Source organism: Odocoileus virginianus, chromosome 11 (assembly GCF_023699985.2).
Source record: "Odocoileus virginianus isolate 20LAN1187 ecotype Illinois chromosome 11, Ovbor_1.2, whole genome shotgun sequence".
In the NCBI taxonomy this organism is placed as follows: domain Eukaryota; kingdom Metazoa; phylum Chordata; class Mammalia; order Artiodactyla; family Cervidae; genus Odocoileus; species Odocoileus virginianus.
This window is the reverse complement of record NC_069684.1, coordinates 48,672,934-48,698,174: the sequence shown is the minus strand read 5'-3', so window position 1 is coordinate 48,698,174 and position 25,241 is coordinate 48,672,934. Positions and strand designations below refer to the sequence as shown.

The window sequence follows — 25,241 nt, the reverse complement described above, 5'->3', positions numbered from 1 at the left end:
CTTCACCTACAACTCTAGTCTGACAACTTGTAACTATAAAACTATCTCTTCTTTAGTAATTTTAAGGTATTATACAAATAACTCCTTCATTAGTAGCATCAAAAGTTCTAGTTTTCAAATGAGACTCAGACCTGTAGGAGACTGAAGGGAGTTTTTTTATTAGCCTTGGGCTTCAAAGTATTTCTATTTCATTATAAAAGTATAATGATTTTACATATACCAAGAGAATAACTGACAAATCACACTACATATCCACGCTGAAAAGAGAGGGAATCTGCCTGAAAGCCCTGGTGGAGGCCTGTACACACCTATCCTTCACAAAATCTTATGGAATAAGGGATGAGAAAACTTCTTTGAAACTGAATTCTCTGTTATTTCCCTCAACAAATTCTATAAAAATAGGTTTGATCCATTTCTTGTAATGTATCAGTACACTTTACCCTAGAGTTAATCATATTACATGAAACAGTATTAACATTAAGTAGGTGAGGTTTATAAAAACTACAGTCACAAAATCTTGAATACTGAATAAATTCCATGAGGAAAAAGAAGTGATGAAGAAATCCATGAAAAATAAGTGAACTATTTTTTGCCTTTTGTTTTATTTTTGGACTAGAGTCAGGACAGAGTACTCCAAAAAATACTTTCCACCCTAGGATTTGTTGAAGCCAGTACTTAATATTTAAGACAAACACAGGAAAGCACACACACTCCATTATGTTCCACAAAACCAACCTAATTTGACTTCAGAGTATCCAACAACAAGTTGGTGTGCCTGAGCCCTTAGGATCCTTGTCTGATCTGAAATGTGAGCACTTTTACATGAGTAAGCTATATACCAAGTAAAACAAGTAAAGGTAAACAACTTCTGCTCATTAGTTATTTTTTCCTGATTTAGGTTCTTCATTTTTAATTATAAGTTCTATCTCATGATTCTTTACTCATACAAATATTCTGCCATTGTTTTATTGCATGCACTTTAGACTACCTAAATCCATTGTGGAATGATAGGAGAAAGAAAAGGAATGAATAAACATCTAGATAAATAACTACACTATGAGGAAATACAAACCAGTGGACACTACACAATGACTGATTTAACTATTTTTTAAGTTTACGTATAGTCTAAATACTAGATGCAATAGTAACTGTTCCTAAAATATGATTTGACAATGGGAATGCTATATTGCAAAAACCAACTAACCCATATCCAGTAAGAAGACTTTGATACAAAGACAGGTTCCCTGTCTAGAGGAAGGAAACCTCCAGGGATACACAATAAAATATATCTATCAAACACAATAAAGGAAAACATCATAGTCTCTACCTCCAGAAGCTTAAAAACTATGGAGAAAAAGCATTAGTCACTTCCAATCATGTTCGACTCTTTGCAACCCCTATAGACTGTAGCCTACCAGGGTCCTCTGTCCATGGAATTCTCCAGGCAAGCATAGTAGAGTGGGTTTACATAATGCAAATATAAAAGTAAATAATTTGATCAGTACACTATCCTATACTTTAACACGGTATACAACAAATTACGTGATCATTCATTACACGTACTGTTTATATTAGCTCATTTGCATATATGTATTTGCACATAGTTCCTTTGGGCTTTCCTGATGGTTCAGTGATAAATAATCTGACTGCTGATACAGGAGACACAAGTTTGATCTCGATCTGGGAAGACCCACTGGAGAAGAAAATGGCAACCCACTGCACTATTCTTGCCTGGACATCACCAGGGACAGAGGAACCTTGTGTGCTACAGTCCATGGGGTCACAAAAGAGTTGGATATGATTAAACGAATGAACAACAACAATAGTTCTTTTATATTATCTAATTCACTGCAGAGATTCATTCATCTCAAATGTGTCTCCCTTTACTTCACACTATGTTTCTGCCATTGAATTGCTTTTAAAACTTTGTCAGAATCAGTTGGGAGTGATTTGTGTCAGTCTATGTTGGGTTGTCTAGTCTATCTACTGATCTATGTGCTTATTCCTCCACTATTTCAGGGTCTTGCTTAAGACAGCAATATAGTAAGTCTTAATATCAGCTACAGTGATTCTTCCTACTTCATTCTCCTTTTTCAAAACCATTTTAGCTATTTTAGTTCTGTGGCCTTTCCATATACACTTTAAAATAAGCTTGGTTTTATCTTTTAAAAAGTCTTCATTAAATTTTATTTATCTTATATTTTGTGCTCCCAAATGGACAAGAAGCTTGTCTTCAGTGTCAGAACTATATGCTATACTTACTTAAAATTTCACATATAAATAGCACAATGCTATTTATAGCAAAAGAGGACTTTTATTTATAGTAAAAGAGGACTCAACAAATATTTCCTCAGTAAACTACTTGCTGAAAACAAGTCTATCAAGAAAATGGGGGGGGGAAAAAAAGAAAAAAAAAAGGAATAACATTTTAAGAAGTGCACTGATGCACCTGAACATGTCCACTGCCAAGCAAAAAGAAAGACAAGAAGGGAGAGAGAGGTATGGAAGTGGTCATAGGTTGATAAGAGAGAGTACGCATGTGTATGTGTACACGTGTCAGACAGTGGGAAAGAGAATATGTAAATTTTGATAACAGAGACACTATAAATGCTTATATATTTAACCTAAAGAAGAGATAACTTCAGAAGCATGATGACTATAAGATAAATTAGATTTTTTTTTTTAATTTTTATTAGTTGGAGGCTAATTACTTTACATCATTACAGTAGTTTTTGTTATACATTGATATGAATTAGCCATGGATTTACATGTACTCCCCATCCCAGTCCCCCCTCCCACCTCCCTCTTTGACTCTGAAGGCAAAACTAGGACCAATGATAAGGAGAAAAAGAAATTCAGCTTAAAGTAAAATTCTATAACATTGGAACTGTCCAATAATGGAATGAATAGGATTCATTTAACATTAAGTTGTTATTGTTCAGTAGCTAAGTCATGTCTGACTTTTTGTGACCCAGTGGACTGCAGCATGCCAGGCTCCCCTGTCCTTCACTATCTCTCAGAGTTTGCTGAAATTCATGTCCATTGAGTCAGTGACGCTATCTAATCAACCCAGCCTCTGTCGTCCCCTACTCCTTTTGCCTTCAATCTTTACCAGCATCAGAGTCTTTCCAGTGAGTCCACTATTCACATCAGGTGGCCAAAGTACCGGAGCTTCAGAATTCATCCTTCCAATGAATATTCAGCATTGATTTCCTTTAGCATCGACTGGTTGGATTTCCTTGTTACCCAAGGAACTCTCAAGAGTCTTCTCCAGAACCACAGTATGAAAACAACAATTTTTCAGTGCTCAGCCTTCTTCGTGGTCCAACTCTCAAATCTGTGCATGACTACTGGAAAAACCATAGCTTTTGACTATATGGACCCTTGTCTTTTGACTATATGGACCCTTGTCAGCAAAGTGATTTCTCTGTTTTTAATATGCTGTCTAAGTTGGACATAGTTTTCCTTCCAAGGAGAAAGAGTTTTAATTTCATGGTTGCAGTCACCGTCTGCGGTGATTTTGAAGCCCAAGAAAAAAAAACTGTCATTCCTTTTACTTTTTCCCCTTCTATTTGCCAGGAAGTGATGGAACTGGATGCCATGATCTCAGTTTTTTGAATGCTGAGTTTTAAGCCAGCTTTTTAACTCTCCTCTTTCACCCTCATAAAGAGGCTCTTTAGTTCTTTGTTTTCTGCCATAAGGGTGATGTCATCTGCATATCTGAGGTTATTGGTACTTCTCCTGGCAATCTGGATTCCAGCTTGTGATTCATCCAGCCAGGATTTTGCATTATGTACTCTGCACAGAAGTTAAATAAGAAGGGTGACAATATATAGCCTTGATGTACTCCTTTCCCAATTTGGAACCAGTCCGTTGTCCCAGGTCTAACTCTTGCTTCTTGACCTGCATACAGGTTTCTCAGGAGGCAGGTAACATAGTGTGTATTAACACCTCTTTAAAAATTTTCCACTGTTTGTTGTGATCCACACAGTCAAAGGCTTTAAAGTGGTCAATGAAACAGAAGTAGATGTTTTTCTGGAGTTCTCTTGCTTCCTCTATGATCCATCGAACGTTGGCAATGTGAACTCTGGTTTTCCTGCCTTTTCTAAACCCAGCCTGGTACTCAAGCAGCACTGAGGGTTGAAATGGATTTCAATCCAGATGTCAATATCAGAAACATAGTTGATACTCAGAATGCTGTGTTGAGAATAATTATAAGATTGCATATACAGTCGGTGGGAAAGGGTCCTATGATCAGTTAAGAATATTTGTCACAACCTGGCAGAAAGGAGGGTAACAGAAATACCTTATATTTACTATCTCTATATCTGGATGCATTTTTTTCAGAAATGATCATTACTTTTTGAGAATTTAGATGTGAGCCAAGTAAAGTTTCTCTAAACTCCACAAGTCAAAGACTAGCATTCTTTAAATGTTCGATGAAATGATGTCTTATGGTATTTTTAAATGACAGTCCTCAGCTAAAATCTTGGATTACTGCTTAAGCAACAAAAAAGCACTTTGGGTTCTTATACTATAATTCACTCTCAAGACTACAGTACCATCTTAAAAACTGCATTGTGCTTTACAATTTTTAAAGTGTATTCATATTTTATTTTCAATAAAATTTGTGATTATCAGATATCAACAAAGAAAAGCATGCAAATAGGAAAAGTAAAATTGAGATCTGAAAAGCACAAAAATTTTTAATCAAAATATTATTTTAATGGTGTCCTAAAACTTCATTATTAATTAAATCAATCATCAAAAGATATGCACAACATAAGATACCCACATCAAAATAAACACTGAGACAGAAAAATTTTTTTCTGCCCCCATTCCTGTTCTTCAGAGAGATTACACTTATCACTTGCAACTCAAAAGAAACACGCATTGCTATCTTAGCATACGTTATCCAAAGTGAGGTCACTAGACCAGCAGCAGTATCAGTAGCCTCACCTGAGAAGGTGTTAGTTAAGTTAGTTAGTTTAGTCGCTAATCATGTCCGACTTATGGGGTTGCAAGAGTCTGACACAACTTAGTGACTAAAACTAACACCTTCTCAGGTGAGGCTACTAATACGGCTGCTGGTCTAGAAATGCCAATTCTCCAGCCCCATCCAACCTACTAAATCAGAAACTCTGGAGTTTTAACAGCCCTCCATATGACTCTGATGCATATCCTGAAGTTTTCAAATCACTGTCTTAGAAAATGGTTGTTCTTTCTAACATGCCAGGATCTGCTTCTCCTTAGTGTCTCTGCTCTCCCACATTTTGCACAACTCAAAAGATTTTCTCATCTGAATGATTAATTCACCAATAACTCTGGGAGGATTTCCTACTTTCTTTCCTTTAAAAATGTGAAGCTGCCTTTTAAACCATCCAATAAGTTTTAACATTTTTTTATTAAACATAAATTATGAGATGTTTAAATAGAGATTTTTAACATCTGAAAACAGGCATAAAAACAGGCCTATATAAAAGTCATTTTGTAAATGGCCTTTTTCTTTTCATTCCATCTTAAACTATATACAAAATAACACATTTGTAGGAAATTTTTAAAATAAATCATTATACCTGTCAAACAGTTTACAAAGAAATCATCCCATGGCCATCAAAATGATCACTTTCTTATAAACACATCTCTTCTGACATTTATATAATCCACTCCTTCACTGCCTCTTACTCACCTGTGTACATAATGCAGCTGATGAACTGAATCAATTGCTATCACCATCTCAGCCAAGTAAAATCGAGCCATGTCTTCAGGCAATCTATCTTCAAATTTGCTGAGCAGAGTAAGCAAATCCCCACCAACATAATAATCCATAACCAGGTACTAGGAATGAAAATATAAAATGTACTCAATAAATACGAGTGAAAAATCAATGTACTTAATGTACAGCAAGGTCAAACAGCACCAGATCAAGTACTTTTTTTGTTAGTTTACAAGAAGCTATGTAAGATGACCAGCAGCACTCACAATAAGTCTTAAAAATTTCATAAAGTAGTAAATAAATCTTCTAACAACTGGAACAGGGAAAAACATGGGATTATCACTGCTTTGATGTTGTCTTTAAAAGTGAAAAATAACATCATTATCATCAACCTACAACAACAGACCACAGTTTTACCAACATTTCATATACGATGGTCATGTATGTTGAATAAATTCATCTTCATCATCTCTGTATTTTCCTTATTTCATCTTGAACCAGTAAAGACTTTTCTTAGGTATACATAAACAGAGGAGAACTAATTTTAGATACAAACTCTGATGGGTATGTAATATTGTGATTTATAATAAGAAATAAATATATTTTTGGAATAGAGCAGAGAGTTTCCTAAAACCATTGGAATTTAGAAAGATGGTAACGATAACCCTATATACAAGACAGCAAAAGAGACACAGATGTAAAGAACGGTCTTTTGGACTCTGTGGGAGAAGGCGAGGGTGAGATGATCAGAGAGAATAACACTGAAACATGTATATTATCATATGTGAAACAGATCGCCAGTCCAGGTTCGATGCATGAGACAGGGTGCTCAGGGCTGGTGCACTGGGATGACTCAAAGGAATGGGATGGGGAGGGAGGTGGGAGCGGGGTTCAGGATGAGGAACACAAGTAAATCCATGGCTGATTCATGTCAGTGTACAGCAAAAACCACTGTGATACTGTAAAGTAATTAGCCTCCAATTAAAATAAATAAGTTAAAAAAAAACCATTGGAATTTCCCAAATGACAATATAAAATATAAAGGTGTATTTTGTTATTTATAACAAGTCCCTTTCAGCCACACCAGAGTTTATAAGGTGACTTTTGGAAAACCTCTAGGAAACCTAAGGATGGGGGCTGGTTGTCTGGGGAACCAACCAAAAGTAGAGTATCAGAACTTTCAGTCTCATACCCTCACCCCCAGAGCCCTCACTTGTGACCTCCAGGGGAAGGAACTGGAAATTGAATAAATCATCAACATCCATATGATCCAGCAATCTCACTCCTGGGCACATATCTGGAGGAAATGATATTTCAAAAAGATACATACACCCTCAATGTTCATAGCAGTACTATTTATAACTGCCAAGACATGGAAGCAACCTGAATGTCCACTGATAGATAAAAGGATAAAGAAGATGTGGTATATATGCATAATGGAATACTACTCGGCCCTTAAAAACATGAAATAATAACATTTGCAGTAATGTAGATGGATGTAGAGATTATCATATTAAGTGAAGTCAGTCAGACAGAGAAAGACAAACACCATATGGTATCACTTATCTGTGGAGTCTAAAATGTAACACAGATGAACTTATTTTCAAAACAGAAACAGATTCACTCACATACATAGAAAACAAACGTAGGTATGGTTACCAAAAGGGAAAGGAGGTGGGAGAGGGATAAATTAGGAGTTAGGGAATAGCACACACAAACTATTGTATATAAAATAAACAATAAGGTCCTACTCCACAGCACAGGGAACTATATTCAATATTCTACAATCAAACATTATGGAAAAGAATATGAAAAAGAATGTGTATATATATATATGTGTGTGTATGTGTATACCTGAATCACATTGCTATACACCAGCAACTAACACAGCACTGTAAATCAACTATGCTTCAATTAAAAAAAATCAATGGCCAATTATTGATTGGCTTAAGTTGTGAGGCCTTCATAAAAACTCAGAATGGGGTTTACAGAGCACCTAGGTTGATGAACAAGCAGAGGTGCTGGGAGAGTGGTATATCCTAAGAGCGGGCATGAAGCTCCATGCCTACCCTTCACATCTCTTTCATTGGGCTGTTCCCGAGTTCTGTGAGCTGCTTTAGCAAAGAAACTGAATTTGAGGAGAGGGTGGTAGAAATCTCTCATCTACAGATGTGCTTCTGGAGGTCAGAAGCACAAGTAACAATATGGAACTTGCTTTGGGGAGTGTATGGTGGGGACATCTTGAAGGACTGAAACCTTAACCTGTGAGATTTGATGCCTTCTCTAGGTGGACAGTATCAGAACTGAGTTAAATTAGAGGACACCCACCTAGTGTGGGAGAATTGCCTGACACGTGGAAAATCCACACATCTAACATCAGAAGTGAAGTAGTGTGCAATAATGTAAATAAAAACAATAGTGTTCCTGTACAGTGTGAGTATACCAAAAAAGAAAAAACAAGGAGTATACAACAAAATGCAATCTGGGTTGTTAGATTATAGACTATGTCTGTCATAACTTTTTGCTATTTCTAGACTACTTCTTTGTTATTTTCTAGATATGTATTACATATACATGAGTATATTGTTATGTTACATAGTTTATGTTAAACAGTGAGTGAAAACATAGTGGAAAGAAGGCTTTGTACTCAGAAAGACCTGCATTCAAATTCTAACTGTGGGTTATAAATGGATTTTGAAAAATTAATTCCTTTGGCACTTTACTTTCTTATCTATATAACTACAATAATGTTACCTTCTCCAGAGTACAGCATTTAACAAGAAGGCTAGTAAACAGAATATATTTAAATGCCAGTTATAATGTCTTAAGGTGATTTTATTATAGAAGGGAGTTACTATTTCAAGTTTATTACCAAGCTGACATTAAGATTTAAAAGTCTTGAGAAAATTCACATTCTTATTATTATACATTAAAATTATAAGCATGGGCAATTTTGTTAAATAAAAGAAACATTTCATTTTGTTAATCCTTGAAAATCAGGAAAACAGTGTATTTCAAATTATGGTCTATGGTTTACTTGCTGTATTTACTAGGTCTAATGTTTAACAGACTGTCAAGAAGGTTAGAACAGACTAACTTAATGTAGTGAAATTTTGTTCTAAACATGTTGCTAAAATTGGCGATGGATATGGAGAAGAAATCCACAGCTCTAAGTAACTTTAAAAAGAAGTACTGATTATAGTAGCACACAGAAACTTTTCAAATAAAAAAACATATCTATTAAAACTAGAATCTAATATTTATACATAGAAAGTCATAAAACATAACTTATTCTCCAATAAACATTTACTAGATACCAATCAGGACTTTTTTTTTGGTACCACACAAAGTATAAATAGATCAAAGGCTTTTACATCAAAAGCTCTCCTCTCTTGAAAGTGTACTCTATTCTTGCCATACCAGAATCCTAAATTTTGAGTATACCATCTATCAATAAACAGCTAAAAAACAATCATCCTAACATTTTTTCCACCCACTGTCACCATTTAAAACTTAGGCTCCAAGAGTCACCATCTATTCCTACTTTCATCCTCACATGCTTTGTGCTTCACTTAACAAACCCAAAACTCCACGAATTCCTTCCCTTCCAATCTGTCAGTGTGCATTATGTATCTCTTCTACAGTATACAACCATCCTTGAGACAGAATAAAACATAAGTACTTAAGTATTCTTTGTTTTCCTATCCTGCTTGCTAAGAGTGTTCTGCCTTTAACTATTCACATTTTCCCCCTACCTTGTCCTCAGAGGTAGAGTAGGTGCAGTTAAGACAGCATTCAGCAACTGGGAAAAGCAAGCAGCAGAAAACACAAAAGATTTGCAAGAGAAAAGAAAATGAACTACACTCGCAATAGGGTTTTAGTGTTAGGCAGACAAAACATATCCAAAAAGGCAGACAAGTAATAATCTCATGTAGGAAAAAAAGGCCCTTTTCCTCTACAGCATATCCCAGTGACTTGTCTCTGTCATTCTTTTATGTTTTCTCCTTTATTATTCACTACAACATTCAACTAAATCATCAGGGTTTTGTTGAGTCTACTTCCTACTAAATCTGTGAAGTCCATCTACTTCTAACCCTACCAACTATCAACTATCCTAATCCAGGCTCCAGGCCTCTCTTGATTATATCACTACCGCAAGTTTACAGTCAAAGTGAACAGCTTTCTATAATACATTTTATTCTGTAGATAATTTTCTTGGGAGTGGAAAATAGAATACAGAACAAGAGAGGGACAAATGAAATCATTCACTAATTCCATACACACACACACACACACACACACACACAAAATGTACTACGTGCTAACATTACATGTATGCAGGGGAGATACAATTAACAAGACACAGTTCTTGCCTTCGTGGTATCTGCAATCTAATGAAGAAAAAATACAAATAAATAGGCATTTTTAATGTAATATAAATCTCTGACAGAGATAGGCAGAGGGTACTGCTATAGGAAGAGGAAAGGAAAAGAACCTATTTTTAATGTGGTTCACTTATTCATCTGAAATTTATTGATTTTTTTGTACAGGGTGTGAAGAGTATTTTCTCATATGAAAAGAGTCAATTATCTAAAACAAGTAGTTAAATACTCCATTCTTTCCTCCAATTTAACTGAAATTCCCCTTCATCACATTTTAAGATGCTAAATACACTTGGGTCTGCTCTTGGGCACTCTATTCTGCTGTAGTTGTCTATTTCTGTATCAGTATCATACTATTCTCACTGACTAATCAGTAAAATTTAATATCCAGTAGGACAAGTATCTACTTCTTACAGGTTGACTACCTTTAAAATACTCAATATGGCAACAATGTCTTTAAACGAGTTTATGAAAATTAGAGACTGAGAGGCAACATTCAGATGACATGTTGAGGAGATGATAATCTAACATAGAGTGGTCCTACCAACTGTCAAGAAGAGGGGAAGGAATCCAGCAAAACTAGGCTGAGGCTATTAACAGGTAACTCCCTTAAGAGGAAACACAATTAGCCAATACATACATAATCAAAACCAAAGCAACAATGAGATATCTTTCATTAATGCAACTAGCAAAAAGATCACTACTGTTTTAAAGAAAGTAAGTTAAAAAAACAAACACTGATTTTTTGAAAGATGAGTGACTACAACTATTTGGGAAAGTAATTTCACAGTACTTATTGAACTTTAAAAGATGCACACCCCTCGATCTAGCATTTCCACTCTTAGAAATATCAGTTCAGTTCAGTTGCTCAGTCGTGTCCGACTCTTTGCAACCCCATGGACTGCAGCACACCAGGCCTCCCTGTCCATCAAAAACTCATGGAGTTTATTCAAATTCATGTCCATTGAGTCAGTGATGCCATTCAACCATGTCATGTCCCCTTCTCCTCCCACCTTCAAATATAGTCAATTAAAATAAAAGCTCCAATATGTAAGGCATACGGGCAAGAATGCTTACTGAACAGCACTGTGGATAACTGGAGCAAATAAGAAAATATGAATAGAAATCAACAACAAAACCAGTAACTGGATCCACTGAATATATTCATTTTGTGAAATATTATACTGTTGCCCAAGAGAAAATTCAACATATATGTCCATGAGATATTTTAAGTGACAACAGCAAGCTGCAGTGTAATATATACTTTGTAATTCCATTTTTATAAAAAGGGAGAAAATATCATACACACACATACAATTCTACCAGGCATAAAAAATGAAAGAATACAAAAAAGTTAACATCAGTTACCTTAAGAGGGTGAAACTGTCAACTTTTTAATGTATAGAGATCACTGTACAGAGCTCACTGTATAGAAGAGGAAAAAAAATCTAGTCAAACTGAAGTTGACCAATGGAGTCAAGTTCTGCTAAAAGCCAAAGGTCATGGAGTCAAAGGCAAAGGACAATGAGAATAATCCTCAATATAAAGATATACCTCATCCACATTGATAGGAAGAGGTCCAAATATGGATAAATTTCTATACAGGGGAGAAATGAAAGGAAATGCTGAGGTCAGAGCATAGAAAGTTAAAGTTCATGCTGGAGTAGCCAATGGCTTTCATTTTCTCCAGAAGTCGGAGTTATAGAATGAAAGCACAGTAATTATAATTTATATAATGTCCTATACTGGATATAGGGATATGACTGTTTATTCCTATTTTATGGCTATGTAATAAAAGAGAATGAAGATAAATTATTTGCCCAAACATACATTAAAGAGTGGGAAAGTCAGAATTCAGTGGGTTCTTGATCCTCTGATCAGTTTCCATCTTACTCAAATTAAAGAGACTCAGCGTTCAGTGGAAAAGCTGCCAATATCCCTGACATAAAGAGCATGTACTAAGCACAAGGATAACAAAAAAAGAAATTAAGGATACAGGCCAAGTCTTCAGAAATCTTGTATCCCTCCAAAAGAAACAGATCTCTAGATGTGAATATACACATCAGGAAATTTCCAATCCTGAATTTCTAAAAAATCCTTAATTAAAAGTTTTGCTTTTTAAGGAACAACATTCCAAGGAAAGAATGCTAAAGTATGTGAAAACATACAATAAAAGAATTCTATGAAGGCATACAATAAGCCATGTGAAAACATACAACAAATAAACAGTGCAAAGGGAAAAACATTTCACAGAACAGATATGCTTTAGAAGTCTTCCTAGGGAGAACACCAAACTCCTCTAGCCATCTTATTGTAACATGAAGAGATTAATAGTCAGTCCTTAGAGCCCCGCTTTTATTTATCCCTTCTAGCTTTTTGTTTTTTCACTCTGTACAAAAATACCTTTCTAACTATTCCTATCTTCAGCACAAACTGGATTCCTGTAAGAATTTGAAGTTCATATGACTACATACAATTCAATAAATATCTTTCATCTGCTAATCAGTTTACAAATGCTAATTCAAAAAGTAAAATTTTTGCTTTAAATATCTTCCTGTTTTTTTCTCAAACAAAAAAAAAAAACTAAATAGGAAAGAGTGGATAAAAAAAATATGAAGTAGAAATTTTGTTGCTTTGTAATATTCTAAATGATGTCTAAGTGATTAAGTTTATGTGTCCATATACATGCAACCAAGTAGGCTTGTCTTTAGTGAGTTTTTAAGGAAAAAAATGTTCTAATCACATCTTAATATCATTCATTAAATTATTCAACTTCCTACTAAATAAAATGCACATATGCTATGATTATTGTTTCATAAACCAAATATATTGAATCTGAACTTATTACAAATGAAAGTCAAGTTACTGAATATTTATCACAGCTTTCTTTAACTGTATAGCTCTAAAATTTTATTACTTGTTTGACTGGTTTAGGGCTACTAGGGTTAAAAGTTATTCTGGAAAATAACTATGTATAATAAAATTTCCTTTTGGGTATCTACAGTTAGGCTTGTCAATATTTTTAAACAATTTTATTTTCTTATATTTTATAAATATTCAAAAGAAATCTTTGATGATAACTAAGAAATTTAGGACTTCTGATTCGTACCATGAAGGTTTCCATAAGGAAAAGTTGACAGTTTACAGGAGGTCTGAGTTCTACAGCATTTTAGTCCTCCTCAGTTATTGTGAAACTTTAATATAAGTAATGATTGGCATATACACACAATTTCTTAAAAATGTCTCTGAAAAAGAAGTATTAATCCTGGTGTCAAATACAAAAAGCACAGATAAGACTCAATAACTCAAAGGAGAGAGAACCTCTGAGCTATAAATCAGGCTTTTTAAATGGAAAATTAGGCAAAATTTTGCTATATAAAATTTGGTATTTGGACACTTTATTTCCATTCTATATATTTCTGTATTTATAGCACATGTAGATTTTAAGCAAACCATAAATATACAGTGTTATATCTATCCACAGTAGAATACATTGTCATAGTGGTCTATAGTCCTTAAAATTTTTGCAAAGCTATGATAAACTGTTATAATTTTGCTAAGCAAATACTTGGCACATGTTTGACTTACTCTTAAATTTGCTGATCTATGCAGATTACATTTGAAATGATACATTCATCCCTAAAATTTCATGTAAGTATAATAAATTCAAGTCAAATATTTCAATCAATTTAACAACTGAGCAACTAAAATGTGCAAAGCTCTATGTCATGACTTTTAGGCAATCCTGACTATAACCCACAATAAAAAATATGGTTTATATGAATATTCAGTAATGATTATAAAAGAAATAAATGTTATGAAATAATATTTATTCTTATTACTTGAACTCTGTCGTTTGACATTCTATGTAATTTTTTAAGTGCTGGTTGTAAGCTACTGAACTGATTTTATAACTCACTAACAGGTCACAATTGGAAGTTTGAAAAACACTACTTTACTCTGGAAGCATGTATGGAATATAAGTACAAGTAATGACCCTGCTTGAGCATCTTGATCTCTCCTGATAATCAGACAAACCCCCCAACTATTAAGTTTCACTAATCTCTGATTATATTTTAGCTAAAGATAGCAGGGATCATGTCATTTATTCAAAAATTTTTTAAGTTGTACCAAAAAAATCAAAGACACACACACACACACAGAGCTTAATCATACAATAGCAGTACTAAAAATGTAAAGGTAAAATGAAATAGGAAAGATTAATCCAAATTGTGAATTCTGAATTACTTTAAGACAGAGAATTTGAGCACAGGTTTAAAGTACTGGCTAGACTTCAACAGAACTAGTGGCAGGAAGAGGAAGAGGAGTGACACAGTATGAAAGGTATTATGGAAAATAAAAATGAAGAAAAGTATAGAAGAGTACAGAGTATGTTCAAGAATGGAGGGTATTCCACTGAGGCTGAAACACAGAATTTGGGTGGGCACAGTATTTCCAGTCATCTCTTTTTTATTTAGCACCTTGGACTGCAAGGAGATCAAATCAGTCAATCCTAAAGGAAATCAGTCCTGAATATTCATTGGAAGGACTGACGCTGAAGCTGAAGCTCTGATATTCTGGCCACCTGATGCAAAGGACCAACTGATTAGAAAAGACCCTGATGCTGAGAAAGATTGAAGGAAGGAGTAGAAGGGGACAACAGAGGATAATGGTCGGATGGCATCACTGACTCAATGGACGTGAGTTTGAGCAGGCTCCAGGAGACGGTGAAGGACAGGGAAGCCTGGTGTGCTGCAGTCCACAGTGTTGCAAAGAGTTGGACATGAATGAACGATAACAACAACAATACTAAACACTGCTAATGGTTTCCTCTACCAGCTCTCCTTGCTTTAGCTTTCATGGTGCAGTATTTTAATTCTCTTTCTTGCTTGGATCATGTCCACAAATTTTCTACTTCAAGTGTGTCCTATCTCTGTCTTCTCTAGGCACACCTGTTTTCTCATTTCACAAGCACTACTTATTGATTCTCATTCACTACTTGTATTCTCTGTTATCTGCAAAAGATGTTGGCCAAGTTTTCCTGGAAAGGACTATACAGTAAATAGGGTTTAGGCTTGGCAGGCAAGAGGCAAAAATCAAAATAACATATAGGTACATATACAATACAGAAAAAATTTCCACATATTTCATTAGCAAAATTCAAAACATAATGATAATTAGTACAGTTTTGGTAATACAGACTACTAATGAGAAAATGTAATACTTTTGTTAAGGAGAGGGGAATATAAAAGCTTGCTTAACTGGGGCTCAAAGTTAGTGATCCCTATCAACAAAAGAAAGTTGAATTGAAAGTCGCTCAGTCATGTTCAGCTCTTTGTGAACCTGTGGACTACACAGTCCATGGAATTCTCCAGGCCAGAATACAGGAGTGGGTAGCTATTCCCTTCTCCAGGGGATTTTCCTGACCCAGGAATTGAACCTGGGTCTCTTGAATTGCAGGCAGATTCTTCACCAGCTGAACTAATAGGGAAGCCTCAAGTCATCAAAAATCTACTGCAAATATAAATCTGTAAATGCTGATCTGCAATGAGATTCTACACATCCCATCTGTGAAACTATCTATTCACAAGAAAAGGTACTGGTGTCAGTTCACAAGTATATAATTTTGATTGAGCATATTCCTCAGCTGTAAGGCATTTATAGACTGCTATAAAATTTTTCTCCTGATACTTGGGTTTAAGCATGTCATTACTGCAGATTAACCATGTCTAAGTGAAAGTTAGATGGAAGCTCTTCACTGCCCAGTTAAACAGATTTTGAACTATGAACATTTCCTTCGCACTTGCATCAGGTGCCAAGAACTGATGTTAGAACTGTAGTGTGACCTCAAAAGATCTATCTGCTGCAAATCTATATGGAAATGGAGATCTCTCTCCTTTTCACTTTTAACAATATGGGAAGTAGATACAGCAGCTTGACATTTCTTGTAATTCAAACATTAGCTGTCAAAATGACTTCAGCACAGCACAGTTTTTCATATAAGTGTTGTTTATTTTGAAAACATATCAAGTCTACAGGAAAAGCTAATTTCCAAGCCTATTCAATACTTTACAATAACGGTTGAAGGTGGGGTTTCAGGCTCAGAAATATTCAGCAAGCCCTTTGTTCAAAATAGTGTAATTAAATGTTACCACTGCAGAATCAGTGAATGGATGTATGGCGTAGCAAGAATGTTTGGCTTTTGATTTGACCAAAAAAAAAAAAAAAATCCATGGAAATGACAATAGTTGTTTCCAAAAAACTGAATGAAGCACAACTTTTATACCACTGGTTCAATACATGATAGATTCAAATACTTGCAGCAAGCTGCCTGCTGATTAACACGAAAATGAACATCCACAGGTTTTAAGCACCTAATATTTTCAAATAATTTGTAAATCTGTCCAAATAAGCCTTTTTCTCTTTTCCCACACTCAATTGTAACACATTTTAGCAGATTCCAATTCAAGTTGTATCAAAACAATATTTTCTCAACTTCTTTGAAAATACTAGGTTGGTGCAAAAGTAACTGCAGTTTTTGCATTGTTGAAGTTTGACTTTGATACTGGAATATATTCTTAAATAAATGTGGTTATATATCATTTTAATGCACATTTCTCGCTTTATGGTTTTTTTTTCTACTAACTTATTACTTGCTGTTTATTTTATATTTATTTTAGACTAGGAAAATGATGTTAGACAAAAAGTAAATTCAAGCAATTTTCTTGAGTTCAAAATGGCTCATAAAGCAGCAGAGACAACTCACAACATCAACAATGCATTTGGTCCAGGAACTGCTAAAGAATGTACAGTGGTGGTTCAAGAAGTTTTGCAAAGGAGACAAAAGCCTTGAAGATGAAGAGCACAGTGGCCACACATTGAAAGTTTACAACAGCCAAATGAGAGCCATTACAGAAGCTGATCCTCTTACAACCACACGAGAAGTTGTCCAAGAATTCAATATTGGCACTCAGTGTTCAATGCCATTCTATAGTCATTTGGCATTTGAAGCAAATTGGAAAGGTGAAAAGGCTCAATATGTGGGTGCCTTATGAGCTGACCAGAAAATAAAAAAAATCATTGCTTTGAAGTATTATCATCTTTTGTTTTACGCAACAACAGTGAACCATTTCTCAATCGAATTGTGATGTGTGACCAAAAGTGGATTTTATACGACAACTGGTGATGACCAGCTCAATGGCTGGACCGAGAAGCTCCTCTAAAGCACTTCCCAAAGCCAAACTTGCACGAAATAAAAGGTCATGATTATTGTCTGGTGGTCTGTTGCGAGTCTGATCTACTACACCTTTCCAAATCCCGGTAAAATTGTTACGTCTGAGAAGTAGGCTCAGCAAATCGATGAGATGCATAGAAAACTGCAATGCCTGTGGCTAGCACTGGTCAACAGAAAGAACCCAATTCTCCATGATAATGCCCAGTTGCACAACCAATGCTTCCAAAGTTGAAGGAATTAGGCTATGAAGTTTTGCCTCATATGCCATATTCACCTGCCCTCTTGCCAACCGACTACCACTTCTTCAAGTATCTAGACAACTTACTGCAGGGAAAATACTTTCACAATCAGCAGGATGCAGAAGATACTTTCCAAGAGTTCATCAAATCCCAAAGTGTGGATTTTTACACTACAGGAATAAATTTATCTCTCGTTGGCAAAAATGTGTTGATTATAATGGTTCCTATTTTGATTAATAAAGATATATTTGAGCCTAGTTATAATGATTTAAAATTCATGGTCCAAAACTGCAATTACATTTGTGCCAACCTAATAATATGACAATAATGATTCCACAACAACTATTCAGAGAGGCTAATTCCTCAGATACTTCAAACTCAAACACTGATTCCTCAAATAACAAGGATTGGGCAGAATCAGCAACATCTTTTAACTCAAGAGTCAAAGAAAACCTCTCAATGTGATAGGAAATGATTATCTCCCTGGTTTTATAATCCAACACTGATGCTCCTTCCAATGTCCTCAATTCTTTGAATAACTGTTCTCCTTAAGTCTTACACAAGTTTATTTTCTGTGGACACATTTCTTTGGCTGCTGCAGTCATATATGATTTAATTAACTCAATACTGGTCAATGGCTTTCCTTGCTTGGTTAATAAATGACACACTCGGGTACTATAGTTGCAGCCTCACTTTCATTTTTTATTTTGTGAAGAGATTCTGCTATGGTGAGATACTGGGTTATCTTTTCTAACTTTTCTGACTGCTGCTTTCCTGTGAGTTAGGAATGTTGTGATGAGTGCTCAGTTTAGCGGTGTAGACATTTACTGCATTCTATTAGCACAAGAGAAGAACTGTGGTGTAATAAACACCATGCTGTAATTTAATTCATTAATAAAATAATCCACAATCTACTGTGCCTTAAGAGCATGATATTTGAAAAATCTACCTTTCTTATTTTGACATGAGGCATATGTGTTATTGATTTAAATACAAAATGCCATGGTATAGCAATATAAACACACACATATATACAGCACTTGAAATGTCACTGCAGTTTATAGTCCGTTGAGCACAGCAGTGCAAAGCAATGAGTAACACATAGTGTTACCCTCTGCCACAGGGCCAGTCTCCATCACAACCAGTCAGCTTTGCCACTGAGGCACAAAAGCAGCCATAGGTAGTGTGCAAACCAACGGCACGGCTACGTCAATAAAACCACAGACAGTGAAATCCGAACTTTAAAAGATTCACAAGTCACAAAATGTTCTTCTTTTGACTTCTTTTCAACTATTCAAACATGTAAAACTAATTCTTAGCTTGCAGGCTGTGTGAAAATAGGTGGTGGTCCAGATTTAAACCACAGGTCAGAGTTTACCAAAATCTGGTCTATAAGATAATAACTCCAAAATAAATGGTGCTATTTACCCTTAGAAACACCAGACTAATATCTATAACCCATTAAATAGATCACACTATAATTCAAACCCAACATACACCAAATTAAACTAATCATTTTCCCATCTACTCTAAATTTGCTCTTCCCTGCTATATTCCCCAACTCCAGAATCAACTATCAAGTACGGAACCCCATAAGTCAGACACCAGAAAACTGGGAATCATTTTGATTCCTCTCTCCACCACTGATATTCACTCTAACACAATTTCTAATTATTTTACTTCCTAAATAGTACCTGAATCCATCCCCTCCCTCTATCAGCTTTATTCAAATCCTCATTACCTGTCACCCAAATATTGTCTCCTAACTAGTCTTTCTAGTCTAGCCCTCTGAAATCCATCCTTCACACTGCTGCTAAGATGTTCTGTGTAAAATACAAAACTGATTATCACACTGTCCTTAAAATCCTCCTTGAAATTAGAATAAAATTTGAACTCTTCTGCATGGCCTACACTCAGGAAGCCTCATTTTATATATCTCTCCCTTCCTTATCATAATCCTATTAGCCTTTCTCTCTTTCCTCTGACAACCCCATCCTTTCCTGCCACAAACCCTTCTACAGTCCTAAAACAGCAGTTTTGCTCTGAGAAAGAACCCTGAAAAAGCATGACAGAAAATAGGAGGAGGAAAGCTAAGATATCAATCTGGGCAGTTGCATTTCTATATGCTTCACTGTCTAGGCTTTCAGATATGAAAGTCAAAGTCAAAGTCACTCTGTCATGTTCGACTCTTTGTGACCCCGTGGATTATACAGTCCATGGAATTCTCCAGGGCAGAATACAGGAAAGGGTAGCTGTTCCCTTCTCCAGGGGATCTTCCCAACCCAGGAATCGAACCCAGGTCTCCTGCATTGCAGGCGGATTCTTTACCAACTAAGCTGGCTTTCAGATATAATGTCATTTTTAAAATGTATTGAAACATGTGTATTATCTAGGATGAAACAGATCACCAGACCAAGCTGTATGCATGAGACAAGTGCTCGGGGCTGGTGCACTGGGAAGACCCAGAGGAATCGGGTGGAGAGGGAGGTGGGAGGGGGGATCAGGATGGGGAATACATGTAAATCCATGGCTGATTCATGTCAATGTATGACAAAAACCACTACAATACTGTAAAGTAATTAGCCTCCAACTAATAAAAATAAATGGAAAAAAAAATAAAAAATTAAAAGAAAAATCACACACACGAGTTCTATGATTTAAAAAAATTTTGCTTTTGAAACTCATGGCTGTTAAAGTCTAATTTACATACCATAATGTATAAAGTGCTATACAGTGTGACTCATGTATCTCTCCCCCCTCATCGCCAAAGCCTCTTTCTCTATCCTCCATCAATAGGAACATAACAGGTGGCTTCAGATCTCCATGTTCACCAACCCCTCTCTGTCTCTTCTCCCTTATTGGTTTAGCCAACTTACACTTGTCTTAGAAGAGCCCTTATTGACTTTATATCTTTGAATACATGTTATATTTTTCTTTATAGGAAACAATGTGAAAATATTATTTAATTGACTATGAATTGCTTATCTGGCTTCCCTCACAAGAATTTAAGAATAAGATCTTTGTCTGTCTTATTTACTACCAAATTGCTAGAATCTAAAGAACAGTGCCAAGCACACAGGACATGTCCAATAAATGCTTATCAAATGAAAAATGTCTTATTAATTTTTATATCCCAGTACATAGTGTAGTGGCTGGCACAAAGCAGTCACTAAGCATATGCATGCTAAAAAATAAATCTAGAATTAAAAATTGGGGTCAGAAAATGAAAATTCCTGAGTAAAAGCCCAGGAATCTTATGTTCAACTGTGGTAGATTCTGCCTTATTTTCCTATTCACTTGTTCATCTCTTCAATCTTCATTTGGCAGTGTTTCTAACAGTCTGATTTTCCTCCAAGCTCTCCCCCAACTTCTTTTGTCTAGTGGTCCATGATGTTAATATAAAATTAAACAAAGCCTACATTTTAAATATGGCTCTACTTAAAGAAGCACATGACAACTTTGAAAAATATGCAAAATTCTAAATAGTAACAGAATACTATTACATTTACAATACAAATAAAATACACTGACAGAATCATGGGGAAAAAATCCTGACCACCTTTTACAGAATTTAAATGTTTGGATTTGACTTACTAAAAAACATTAAAAATTCCAATTGAAAGGTACTGAATTACCCAGGGAAACAAATCACATATCAAACTTATATGCTCTGAAATACAGTGGTTTTCTAAATAACATTTACATTTAAACAATGCTTAAGAGAAAATAATGCTAAATTTTGCCAATAAATAGGTAATATATAGAAACATATAAAAATGATTCTTACTAAGTTATTGTCATCCTGGAAAGCATAATGCAAAGTTGTAATCCATTTATTGTCTCCATTCACTAACACATCCCTTTCTTCACGAAAACATGCTGTCTGAAAAGGAAAAAAAATTTTTTTAGATAAAGAATACTTTATGTAAAACTAGGAAATATATTATGCAAACAATTACTCAAATATTTATTATACTTTCTGTTCTGAAAAAGGAATACATCCAACATTATATGACTTCCAATAAATCAAGTTTCAAAGAATCCTCAAAAACTGAATAACTGAATAGTAAACTTAAAAGTACTTTATATTTAAAATTAGTTATAGTTCAAAAAATCAGAAAAGTACACAGAATTATTTAACAACCATGGTTCAATCTACCATTTAGATAACATAAATGTCAACAATGTCACATTTACTCCTAACCTATTTGCTTTTAAGAAAATAGAAGTTGTAGCCTTCCTATTTTTAGAGAATTATCAGTTCTTCCTCTAAGAAAAACGAATAATCTGAAGTTAGTATATATTCCTCCCATCACATGCTTTATTACACATGTATGTGTCCAAAAACAATAGAGAAGCTGTGTTTTGAAAATTTCCATGAATAGTGTAACTATATCTATCCCTTTGCAACGTGATTACTTTTTAATCAATAATGGCTGCTTAATTTTTAATTGCTATAGTATTCCATTCTATGATCATAGCAGAATTGCCTCATGTAACCCTCCCAATCATGAAAACATAGGTTATTTCCAAATTTGCATCATTTCAACATTGCAATAAATATATCTGTACAAATGTACAAGAGTTTCTCTAGGATATAAACTTGGAAGCAGAAATGCTAGACTTAAGCATTTTCAACCTTATCAGATACAACCTAGTTTCTTTCCTAAGTGGTATACCAATTTCTACCTTCACCCCAGTGTATGAAATCACCTGTTTTCCACAACATCCTGAACTGCACTTGGCACTGTAAGACTTTTAGCATGTTTCAATAAGATGTGTATGAAATAATATCTCATCATTCTTTTAATTAGCATATTCTTAATTACAGGTACAAATAAATAACTTTCATATGCTTATTAGATATCTGAGTTTTCTTTGAAAAACTCCCTTTGCCCATTTTCTCTAAAGGATTATCTTTTTCTGATTTAAAAAAGTTTTAATTTATTCTCAGGATATACTTCTATTATTTTAAAGATACAGCCTGGAGAATCTTAGAAATATGTTACTAAAAATAAAAAATAACTTTGTATGATACAATTCTACAATATATTTTTTAATTATTAATTAAAAAACCACTATGCCAGAAAGTTTCAAAAAGAACTGAAAGGTAAAATAGAAACTGAAACTCTCTCATAGATTCATTGTCCCCTTGTTACATCCAATGATTAACACCAATAACTCAGTTGAATTTCTTTTCAGAAAATTTCTTTGTACATACACACATACAGACACATGCACATAGATACACACACCCTGTATTCATGTGGTATCCCATCTCCCCTAACTTTTCTTTCTTTACACAAATGAGATCACAGTGCTCTGTAAGTCATTTTTTCAAGTGACAACATTATCTGAACAGCCTTCCATACCTGTACATAGAAAGCTACCTAATTTTTCTCAATGGCTATACCACATTTCATACACATTTAAAAATTATCATGCAGTATCCTACACATAGTAGGTACCTAGTAATTTATTTCCCACAAGATAAATTCAATAGTCATGATATACAAAACAAGTCACATTATCTAAGTGCCCTAATTTTTTTCATGTATTTCCATAAATTTTATTTGATACAATAGAATTTCTTTTTTTAATGAATTAATTTATTTTAATTGGAGGCTAATTACTTTAAAATATTGTGGTGGTTTCTGCCATACAGCAACCTGAATCAGCCACAGGTGAACATGTGTCCCCCCATCCTGAATCCCCCCCCACCCCCCTCCCCAACCCATCCCTCTGGGTTCTCCCAGAGCAACGACTTTGAGTGCCCCGCTTCATGCATCGAACTTGCACTGGTCATCTATTTTACATATGGTAATGTACATGTTTCAGTGCTATTCTCTCAAATCATCCCACCCTCGCCTTCTCCCAGAGTCCAAAAATCTGTTCTTTATTTTTTTTATATATATTGTTTTTATTTTTGCTCATTTTTTCATTTATTTTTATTAGTTGGAGGCTAATTACTTTACAATATTGTAGTGGTTTTTGCCATACATTGACACGAATCAGCCATGGATTTACATGTGTTCCCCATCCCAATCTCCCCTCCTGCCTCCCTCCCCATCCCATCCCTCTGGGTCTTCCCAGTGCACCAGCCCCGAGCACTTGTCTCATGCATCCAACCTGGGCTGGTGATCTGTTTCACCCTTGATAGTATACTTGTTTCATTGCTATTCTCTCAGAACATCCCACCCTCGCCTTCTCCCAGAGTCCAAAAGTCTGTTCTTTACATCTGTGTCTCTTTTGCTGTCTGATGCAATAGAATTTCTAAAGCCACTCATTAAACACCATCACCAAGGAAAATCTTAAAAACAAATAAAACTTAATCCAAATGAATGGGCAATTTACTTATAAATTCAATTATTAAAATCTACCATAATTATGCTTCTGTTCACTTTAGCAGGGAAATGGTATCACTGACATACTCACCACTAAATTCTGTCTTAGATTTTAACTGACCTGAGGTTATGGTTTGCTGCTAACATTTTAAAGAAGTAGTGAAGTTTATCAAGTCTAGGAGACTCCTTACTCCTGACTTTATCTTACCACAACAGCTGAAATTTTAAAGATATTTCCAGCTAAAATATGGAAATGTGACTTACTGGTAGCTCTAAATAAAACTTCAAAGACTACCTGTCAACAGAATTAACTTCAGTAGATTCTGGTCTGTTCTAAACTATGCAGTGAAAAAATAAAATTTTAAAAACATAAAATGTAAACCATAATATAAAACTTTAAACACATACAAAATAAAGTAATCCCCTGCTCTCAATGTACCCATCACCAATTTCAACAGTTACTTTATTTTTCAAGCTTATTTCATCAACACTCTCATTCACTTAGGCTTCCCAATGGCTCATCAGGTAAAGAATTCACCTAACACGCAGGAAATGCAGGTTAGATTCCTGGGTCAGAAAGATCCCCTGGAGGAGGAAATGGCAACCCACTCCAGTATTCTTGCCTGGAAAATCCCATGGATGGAAGAGTTCAGTAGGCTACAATCTATGGGGTTGCAAAGAGTCACACACGACTGAGCGACTTCACTTTCACTTTTCAGCAGAGTAAAATCAACTATTAAGGATAAATAAGAAACATTTACTAAGATGAAAGTCTAGCATTCCTACGCCATTGTTTTCCTCACAAGTGAAATTAGTTAAGAAGAAATAAAAGGTATATAAAGATTACTAAGGAGAGCAAAGCTGAACTCCAATACTTTGGCCACCTGATGCAAAAAGCTGACTCATTTGAAAAGACCCTGATGCTGGGAGGGACTGGGGGCAGGAGAAGGGGACGACAGAGGATGAGATGGTTGGATGACATCACCGACTCAATGGACATCAGTTTGGGTAAACTCCAGGAGTTGGCGATGGACAGGGAGGCCTGGCATGCTGCGGTTCATGGGGTCACAAAGAGTTGGACACGACTGAACGACTGAACTGAATTGAAGGACAGCGAAAATTATTTTTATTAGCAGACAACATGGATGCATAGAAAGAAATCACAAAAGAAAACAGATAAATTAACAGAATTTAAAAGTCAACATACATAAATTATATTCCTATATAATTGCAACAATTATAAAATATCTTTTTAAATAATATCATTTAAAAAAATAAAAATAAATAAATAATGTCATTTCCAAAAACAAATTAAAAACACCAACT

At 35.0% G+C, this 25,241-nt stretch overlaps 1 protein-coding gene across 20 annotated transcripts in view; it reads right to left on the bottom strand.

Moving 5' to 3' along the window:
• Positions 1-25,241, bottom strand: part of CDC42BPA (CDC42 binding protein kinase alpha) — a 290,294-nt gene that overhangs the window by 159,197 nt on the left and 105,856 nt on the right. For all 20 annotated transcript variants that reach the window (XM_020915209.2, XM_020915219.2, XM_070474422.1 and 17 more), the window contains exons 4-5: positions 21,359-21,454; positions 5,690-5,838 (exon numbers count right to left, since the gene is read on the bottom strand). In XM_020915209.2, the coding sequence (XP_020770868.1) occupies positions 5,690-5,838; positions 21,359-21,454 (245 nt within the window). The remainder of the gene's footprint in view (positions 1-5,689; positions 5,839-21,358; positions 21,455-25,241) is intronic.